The sequence below is a fragment of the Coregonus clupeaformis genome, chromosome 20, assembly GCF_020615455.1.
Source record: "Coregonus clupeaformis isolate EN_2021a chromosome 20, ASM2061545v1, whole genome shotgun sequence".
Classification (NCBI taxonomy): domain Eukaryota; kingdom Metazoa; phylum Chordata; class Actinopteri; order Salmoniformes; family Salmonidae; genus Coregonus; species Coregonus clupeaformis.
In genome coordinates, this window is record NC_059211.1 from 38,481,494 (window position 1) to 38,490,782 (window position 9,289).

Below are 9,289 nucleotides of genomic sequence, written 5' to 3' on the forward strand. Positions count from 1 at the left end.
AGTGCCCACCCGGTCCCTCCCTTGTTGTGGTTGTTTGGCGCGGCCGGAGTCCGCGCCTTTGGGGGGGGGTACTGTAACGCCCTGGCTCTGGGGACTATGTTATGTTGAGCCAGGGTGTGTAAGTCTATGTTGGTAAATCTATGTTGGCCTGAGTGACTCCCAATCAGAGGCAACGAGTGTCAGCTGGTTGTCTCTGATTGGGAGCCATATTTAACTATCGGTCTTTTCACTTTGTGTTGTGGTTTCTTGTTCATTTCGGTTCGTGTTAAACCGTAGACGTCACGTTATCGTTTATTGTTTTTGATCGTGTGATCAGTAAAATAAAAGGATATGTTCACTTTCAACGCTGCGCCTTGGTCCACTCTGTTAGACGATCGTGACAGTTAGGGGCATGTTAATATTGTTACCATGCCAAATGTTGGAAAGGCAACAATATAGCTAACTGAAGAAACAGTCAGACACTTGGGAGAATCTCAATTGCATCTTGGATGGAAAGCCAGTCCCTCCCCTCTGACTTTCTCCTCCAATGGATTTTGAGAAGGAGGCGAGGACAGAGGACATGAGGAGTATGCAATTGAGATTCTCCCTAGCTTTAGAATTCTATACTGTCCAGAAAAATAGAATGAAATTAACACAGAAGTGGGATCAAAACACAGAGAGCCAATCCTATCACTTTATCATTTTGGTTGTTGCCCCTTGATTTATTAAATTTGATTAGGATCCCCATTAGCTGACACCAATGGTGACAGCTAGTCTTACTGGGGTCCAACACATAACGCAAAAATACATTACAGACAGAATACTTTACAATTATACTTTACAATTACAAATAAATACATTAACATGTAGTGTACGTGTGTGTTTGTGTCTATCAGTTACAGTGCATTCGGAAAGTGTTCAGACCCCTTGACTTTATCCACATTTTGTCACGTAGCAGCCTTATTCTAAAATTGATTAAATTAATTGTTTTCCTCATCAATCTACACACAATATCCCATAATGACAAAGCGAAAACAGGTTTGTAGAAATGTGTGCAAATGTATTAAAAATAGAAAACACCTGATTCAGTATTCAGACCCTTTGCTATGAGACTCAAAATTGAGCTCAGGTGCATCCTGTTTCCACTGATCATCCTTGAGATGTTTCTACAACTTGATTGGAGTCCACCTGTGGTAAATTCAATTGATTGGACATGATTTGGAAAGGCACACACCTGTCTATATAAGGTCCCACAGTTGACAGTGCATATCAGAGCAAAAACCAAGCCATGAGGTCGAAGGAATTGTCCGTAGAGCTCCGAGACAGGATTGTGTTGAGGCACAGAACTGGGGAAGGGTACACAAAAATGTCTGCAGCATTGAAGGTCCCCAAGAACACAATGGCCTCCATCATTCTTAAGTGGAAGAAGTTTGGGACCACCAAGACTCTTCCTAGAACTGGCCGTCCTGCCAAACTGAGCAATCGGGGAAAAGGGCCTTGGTCAGGGAGGTGACCAAGAACCCGATGGTCACTTTGACAGAGCTCCATAGTTCCTCTGTGGAGATGGGAGAACCTTCCAGAAGGACAACCATCTCTGCAGCCCTCCACCAATCAGCCACTCCTCAGTAAAAGGTACATGACAGCCCGCTTGGAGTTTGCCAAAAGGCACCTAAAGACTCTCAGACCATGAGAAACAAGATTCTCAGGTCTGATGAAACTAAGATTGAACTCTTTGGCCTGAATGCCAAGCATCACGTCTGGAGGAAATCTGGCACCATCCCTACGGTGAAGCAGGGTGGTGGCAGCATCATGCTGTAGGGATGTTTATCAGCGGAAGGGACTGGGAGACTAGTCAGGATCGAGGGAAAGATGAACGGAGCAAAGTACAGAGAGATCCTTGATGAAAACCTGCTCCAGAGCGCTCAGGACCTCAGACTGGGGCGAAGGTTCACCTTCCAATAGGACAACAGCCCTAAGCACACAGCCAATACAACGCAGGAGTGGCTTCGGGACAAACCTCTGAATGTCCTTGAGTGGCCCAGCCAGAGACCAGACTTGAACCCGATCTAACATCTCTGGAGAGACCTGAAAATAGCTGTACAGCGATGCTCCCCATCCAACCTGACAGAGCTTGAGAGGAACTGCAGAGAAGAATGGGATAAACTCTCCAAATATAGGTGTGCCAAGCTTGTAATCGCTGTCAAAGGTGATTCAACAAAGTACTGAGTAAAGGTTCTGAATACTTATGTAAATGTGATATTTCATTAATTTTTTTATTTGCAAAATATTCGAACAACCTGTTTTTGCATTTGTCAAATAGCCCTTACACAGCCTGGATGTGTGTTTTGGGTCATTGTCCTGTTGAAAAACAAATGATAGTCCCACTAAGCGCAAACCAGATGGGATGGCTTATTGCTACAGAATGCTGTGGTAGCCATGCTGGTTAGGTGTGCCTTGAATTCTAAATAAATCACTGACAGTGTCACCAGCAAAGCCCCCCCACACAGCCTCCTCCATGCTTCACGGTGGGAACCACACATGCAGAGATCATCCGTTCACCTACTCTGCGTCTCACAAGGACACGACGGTTGGAACCAAAAATCTCCAATTTGGACTCATCAGACCAAAGGACAGATTTCCACCAGTATAATGTCCATTGCTGTTTCTTGGCCCAAGCAAGGCTCTTCTCATTGGTGTCCTTTAGTAGTGGTTTCTTTGCAGCAATTCGACCATGAAGGCCTGATTCACACAGTCTCCTCTGAACAGTTGATGTTGAGAGTGTCTGTTACTTGAACTCTGTGAAGCATTTATTTTTTGCTGCAATCTGAGGTGCAGTTAACTATAATGAACTTATCCTCTGCAGCAGAGGTAATTCTTGGTCTTCCTTTCCTGTGGCGGTCCTCATAGGAGCCAGTTTCATCATAACGCTTGATGGTTTTTGCGACTGCACTTGAAGAAACTTTCAAAGTTATTGATATTTTCATGTCTTAAAGTAATGATGGACTGTCGTTTCTCTTTGCTTATTTGAGCTGTTCTTACCATAATATGGACTTGGTCTTTGACCAAATAGGGCTATCTTCTGTATACCACCCTTACCTTGCCACAACACAACTGATTGGCTCAAATGCATTAAGAAGGAAATAAATTCTACAAATTAACTTTTAACAAGGCACCTGTTAATTTAAATGCATTCCAGGTGACTATCTCATGAAGCTGGTTGAGAGAATGCCAAGAGTGTGCAAAGCTGTCATCAAGGCAAAGGGTGGCTACTTTGAAGAATCTCAAATTTAAAATATATTTTGATTTGTTTAACACTTTTTTGGTTACTACATGATTCCATATGTGTTATTTCATAGTTTTGATGTCTTCACTATTATTCTACAATGTAGAATAATAGTAAAAATAGAGAAAAACCCTGGAATGAGTAGGTGTGTCCAAACTTTTGACTGGTACTGTATGTGTGTGGTACCTGTTAGATATTGGGGGCTTCCTGTGATGCACTTTTGTATGTATGATTGCTGTATATGTGAGCTAGGTAGTATAATCGAGATGTAATGGGCACATTAGCCCATGCCAATACAGAGTTCTTAAGGATTCATGCTATCGACAGCCATCAACATCATCAAGCTGTGCACGTGTAACGTGCTGTCCTTTATTTATTGTCACAAGTACTTAAACATATTGTATGTTGTCACATTTTTGTCAATGTTATGATTATTTATTACACCCCAGTCTCCTTCCCTTCATCTACACTGATTGAAGTGGATTTAACAGGTGACATCAAAAAGGGATAGCTTTCTCCTGGATTCACCTGGTCAGTCTATGTCATGTAAAGAACAGGTGTTCCTAATGTTTTGTACACTCAGTGTATACTTACATTCGTTTTTTAAACTGGTACCGGGTTAACTTTAGACGAGTCTATGAGGCTTGTGGGCGTCTTAGAGCAAAACAAACGACATGTACGTGTTCCTGAGAGTCTCATCTTTCGATGGTGGGGTAGCCCTTACACTGTTTTGTGAGAAGACCGATTTTCGGGTCTCCTGGTCTGACAAACACCACTATAGCTCTGCCACCTTCCCCTGCAAATGTGGAAGGCTGACCTCAGTGGATTGAGACGCATCTAATGCAAACATTTTTTAATATCTCTAGCTTAAACAGACGGATTTTGATGGGAATTGTTTTATTATACTAATTCGATTTCCGTGGGGGCGTAGACATCGACTCTAAATGTATGAAATGAAATAAGGCTCCAGAAATGTAAAACAGTACTTACAGAGAGTATTAACCAGTTTTACCCTTGTTCTACTCTTATGTACCTCATTGTAAGTAGTAGTTGTGACTGTATTGCCATGGCACAGGCGGAAGTGGAGGAAATGTTTGCCCCCGAGTCCCCAGCAAGATGCTGGGTGATGATTATGATGGGTAGTCCAATAGCTCCTCCTCATCCCCTCTCATAACTGTTTTCTGTCTTTCTAGATTTTTACTGTCCCACCCTAAATCCCCATTTAGGCTTTACCTCCAAATGAGTTACCTTTTTTCCCATTTAAAGACTGCAACCCTTGGACAATTCTGATATGGCATGTGTGACAGTGAGTTAGCAAGATATCTCTGTGATACTTGTATTTGTATGTCTGTTTGATAGAGTGAGAAAGAGATTTGACAGGGTTTTGATTGTGTACCACAGTAATTCTACTCCGGATAGAATGAACTCCCTCTCCGTCTATGTCATACTGGGTGAGCTCCTCTACATTTTTTATTTCCTCATTGACTAATTAGAATTGTCTTAATTGTTCATATACATTTCCATTGGAGTAAAGTACTTAAGTCAAAATACTTTAAATTACTACTTAAGTAGCTTTTTGGGGGTATCTGTACTTTACTATGTATTTTTTGGATAACTTTTACTTCACTACATTCCTAAAGAAAATAATGTACTTTTTACTCCATACATTGTCCCTGACAACCAAAGGTACTCGTTACATTTTGAATGCTTGGCAGGAAAGGAAAATTGTCCAATTCATACACTTATCAAGAGAACACGTGGTCAACCCTACTGCCTCTGATCTGGCAAACTAACTAAACACAAATGCATAATTCGTAAATGATGTCTGACTGTTGGACTGTGCCCATGGCTATCCGTCAATTTTAAAAACAAGAAAATGGTGCCGTCTGCTTTGCTTAATATAAGGAAATTGAAATTATTTATACATTTACTTTTGATACTTAAGTATATTTAGAACCAAATACTTTTAGACTTTTACTCAAGTAGTATTTTACTGGGTGACTTTTACTTTTACTTGAGTAACTTTCTATTAAGGTATCTATACTTTTACTCAAGTATCACAATTGGATACTTTTTCCACCACTGTACATTTCAATGGTCAATTATAGCCATTGATAATGTGCATGATGATATAACACTGTCTGAATTTGTATTAATTGCAGTGCACTCTGCATAGGCTACATTTTTTATATGTTTAGTGTAGCCTATTAGTTGAATGTGAGAGGAATGGGGTAAAATGTCACTCCTAAGAGAGCATGTTTAGGTGGGTTTATTTGAGTGCTATCTACTCTTGTATTATTCATGCCCTAAGCTCCATGACCATGATTGGAGGTTGAGTGGTCTTGTTGTGAAGGAAAGGATCAGAAATGGCAGGAAAGGACATGCGTGTACATTCCTCCTACCCCCATGGGGATGATATCCATCTACAGTCTCATTAGAGACTTTTTCACATTCCTCTGCCCACTGAGTGTATATACAGTAATGTTGTTACTGCTCTATTTCCTCCTCCGGAATAGTAAACAGAGTTAACTTCTGATCACATTGATCAATTATCCTTTTTTTTGTTTCAGGTCTAACAGCATTGATGATCCAGACTACAGACTCTAAAGGTAAAACACACACACACTCATATACACATACAGAAATGTCCATAAATAATGAGCTTCCCTCTTTCTCTAGGGTCTCCCAATCTCAGAGCGTTTGTGTCTGTTTGGCCCCCAGGATCAACCATCTACTTAAGGGATTCTGTGGCCCTGAGATGCAGTGTGGAAGCAGGCGCTAACTGTTCCTGGACCTATCACTGGTTCAGACACACACCTCACAAACTTGTGACCCCAAACGCTAGACACATTATCAGTGGTGACAGTTACTCCATCACTGTGGTTGCCAAGGCTGACGGTGGTAGCTACTGGTGCCAGGCTAAGCGAAATGGCTCAGCCACACCCTTACTCAGTGACCCCGCCCATCTGACTGTGTCAGGTGAGACAACCTTCAGTCTAATCACTGTTCACTGATTGGTTGAATGCAATATGCTTACTGCTATTGGTATCAATGCACAGATAACCGCATCAAAAATGATTTGCCATTTGGTGTTATGACATTAGTAGAGTGAGTAATCCTGAAAATGTCACCCCCTCTTGTTGCCCCAATCTCTCTCGCAGAGCTTACCCCACCCTCTTTGGCAGTGATCCCCAGCAGCCGACAGCACTTCCAAGGGGAGCGCTTCTCTCTCCAGTGCCCTGCTGTGTCTGAGAGCAACTCCACAGAGAGTAACTCCACAGACTGGACACTGTGGCAGCTCACTGACTTTGGAGTTAGGTCTGGGTGTCAGACACTAGCGGGCACTTTCTGGAAGGAGGTTCCTGGAGCATGCAGCCTCTCCTCTCTCTACAGTGGGTTGTACTGGTGTGAGAAAGGCAAATGGCGCAGCAACACGGTCAACATCACAGTGAGCTGTGAGCCATATCTGTATCACTGATGATTGATACATTAGCAGCATTGTGATCATGTGGTTGAGGGGAAATAATGCCATGTGCCTGTGGAAATGGAGATTATGCATAAGAAAGCAAGTAAGATGCACTATATGTAATGGTCTATGGTCTAGTGTCTTCTCTTGTGTCTCACAGATGGTTCCATGATCATTGTGGGCCCTGCTCACCCTGTCACAGAGGGAGATCAGGTGACTCTGCACTGCCGGTACTGGTTCCGCAAACCTAACCGGACCACCTTCTACAAAGACGGAGTAGAGGTTGTTTCTCTGAATGTCACAGAGATAACCATTGACAATGTGACTAGTGCAGACGAGGGCTTCTACAAGTGTGCTGAACCTGAGGAGAAGTTGGAGAGCCCAGAGAGTTGGCTGTCTGTGAGAAGTAAGACCAAACGGTTGGGCACGACTTCGGCCCAAATATTTTACTGCCTCCCAATACTTCTTGAAATACAGATTAACTTCATTTGACATTGCATTGATGTTTGATGCCTTTATTTTAGGGAACTCAACCTCAGAAGATAGAAAGACATTGTCCTCTGAAGGTACAGTGTCTACACATATAACCCTTGAACCACCTCAACCCCCCTCCTCTAACACACACACAATTTATATGGTTTCAAGCTTTTCCCCATTCAGGTACCTGGATATGGGTGTTGCTGTCCTGTTGCATTGTGGTTATCCTGTTGCTTATTCCTGTTGTTATGTTACTGGTTCGTCACCACAGGTTAGTAGTCATTATCTTCAACAAATATCTCTGTTTACTAAACACATTCAATGGACATAAAAACAATCTGTAGTAGGCAGTAAACACTGTATGTGTCACTAACCAGCCTGTTATTGGGTTCAAGGTTGCGTATGTGGTGCACCGGCAGCTGTTTCTCCTCCAAAGAAGGGCCACCCCCAGGAGAGGCACCCCAGACCAAGCAGGATGTGACTGAGGTACAGTGGGACCTGCCCTGGATGGAGATGGCCAACCTGTTGGACAAGCAGCAGTACCCCGCAACTGCCAGCTAAACTCAATCACTCAAACCAGAGACTAGAGTGCTTTACACTATACAGAACATACCAGAGCAGGCTGGTGGGAGAAGCTATAGGAGGACAGGCTCATTGTAATGGCATAAGTGGAATAAATGGAACGGAGTCACACGTGGTTTCCGTATGTTTGATGTGTTTGATACCGTTCCATTTATTCCATTCCAGCCATTACAATGAGCCTGTCCTCCTATAGCTCCTCCCACAAGCCTCCTCTGGTACAAATATATTACTTATCCTTTGTATCTGTTTCTCACTGTTTCTGTTTCTCACAATAGTTTTTCTTATATCTGGTCAAATGAAGCAATAAAAAGATGTACAGTATGACTTAAGAAACTATTGTGTACAAGTACAATTTTTCCATCTGTATCATTAAAGTCACTTCACCTTCATGTTACACCTGTAGTTGAACTACTGATGAGCCTCAGTTATGCCGTTTCTGTACCTCTCTGCTTATGAATAGGTTTTCATTTGGCTGCTTGAGAATTAGAAAATAGAAACAGGTGTGAAATAGTCTTACTGCAGAAATAATTATATATTCTATCTTGGCTGTGTGCTTAGGGTCGTTGTCCTGTTGGAAGGTGACCCTTCACCTCAGTCTGAGGTCCTGAGCACTCTGGAGCAGGTTTTCATCAAGGATCTCTCTGTACTTTGCTCCGTTCATCTTTCCCTCGATTCTGACTAGTCTCCCAGTACCTGCCGCTGAAAAACATCCCCACAGCATGATGCTGCCACCACCATGCTTCACCGTAGGGATGGTGCCAGGTTACCTCCAGAAGTGACACTTGGCATTCAGGCCAAAGAGTTAAATCTTGGTTTCATCAGATTGACAGAGAATCTTGTTTCTCATGGTCTGAGAGTCTTTAGGTGCCTTTTGGCAAACTCCAAGCAGGCTGTCATGTACCTTTTACTGAGGAGTGGCTGATTGGTGGAGTGCTGCAGAGATGGTTGTCCTTCTGGAAGGTTCCCCATCTCCACAGAGGAACTCTGGAGCTCTGTCAAATCAAATCAAATCAAATCAAATTTTATTGGTCACATGCGCCGAATACAACAGGTGCAGACATTACAGTGAAATGCTTACTTACAGCCCTTAACCAACAGTGCATTTATTTAAAACAAAAAAAGTAAGAATAAAACAACAACAAAAAAAGTGTTGAGAAAAAAAAGAGCAGAAGTAAAATAAAGTGACAGTAGGGAGGCTATATATACAGGGGGGTACCGTTGCAGAGTCAATGTGCGGGGGCACCAGCTAGTTGAGGTAGTTGAGGTAATATGTACATGTGGGTAGAGTTAAAGTGACTATGCATAAATACTTAACAGAGTAGCAGCAGCGTAAAAAGGATGGGGTGGGGGGCAATGCAAATAGTCCGGGTAGCCATGATTAGCTGTTCAGGAGTCTTATGGCTTGGGGGTAGAAGCTGTTGAGAAGTCTTTTGGACCTAGACTTGGCACTCCGGTACCGCTTGCCGTGCGGTAGCGAGAGAGAACAGTCTATGACTAGGGTG

General features: G+C 42.8%; 1 protein-coding gene across 2 annotated transcripts; it reads left to right on the plus strand.

Annotated features, from left to right (window-relative positions):
• The first annotated feature begins 4,501 nt into the window (after positions 1-4,501).
• On the plus strand, positions 4,502-7,849 carry LOC121532682. 2 transcript variants are annotated; one of them, XM_041838463.1, is made up of 6 exons: positions 4,502-4,713; positions 5,833-5,871; positions 5,942-6,241; positions 6,424-7,134; positions 7,253-7,476; positions 7,601-7,849. In XM_041838463.1, the coding sequence occupies exons 1-4, from the start codon at positions 4,683-4,685 to the stop codon at positions 6,738-6,740; spliced, it is 687 nt and encodes a 228-aa protein (XP_041694397.1). In that variant the 5' UTR covers positions 4,502-4,682; the 3' UTR covers positions 6,741-7,134; positions 7,253-7,476; positions 7,601-7,849. The 2 variants fall into 2 exon arrangements, with proteins under 2 accessions (XP_041694397.1, XP_041694398.1); XM_041838464.1 differs by having other exon boundaries at positions 5,984-6,241.
• Positions 7,850-9,289: the final 1,440 nt, after the last annotated feature.

Bases quoted from the DNA above. Each gene is read 5' to 3' on its own strand.
- LOC121532682 (XM_041838463.1), top strand. From the start codon at position 4,683: ATGAACTCCCTCTCCGTCTATGTCATACTGG. The intron at 4,714-5,832 runs GTGAGCTCCTCT...TTTTTGTTTCAG, and splicing joins CTCCGTCTATGTCATACTGG to GTCTAACAGCATTGATGATC. The intron at 5,872-5,941 runs GTAAAACACACA...CTCTTTCTCTAG, and splicing joins CCAGACTACAGACTCTAAAG to GGTCTCCCAATCTCAGAGCG.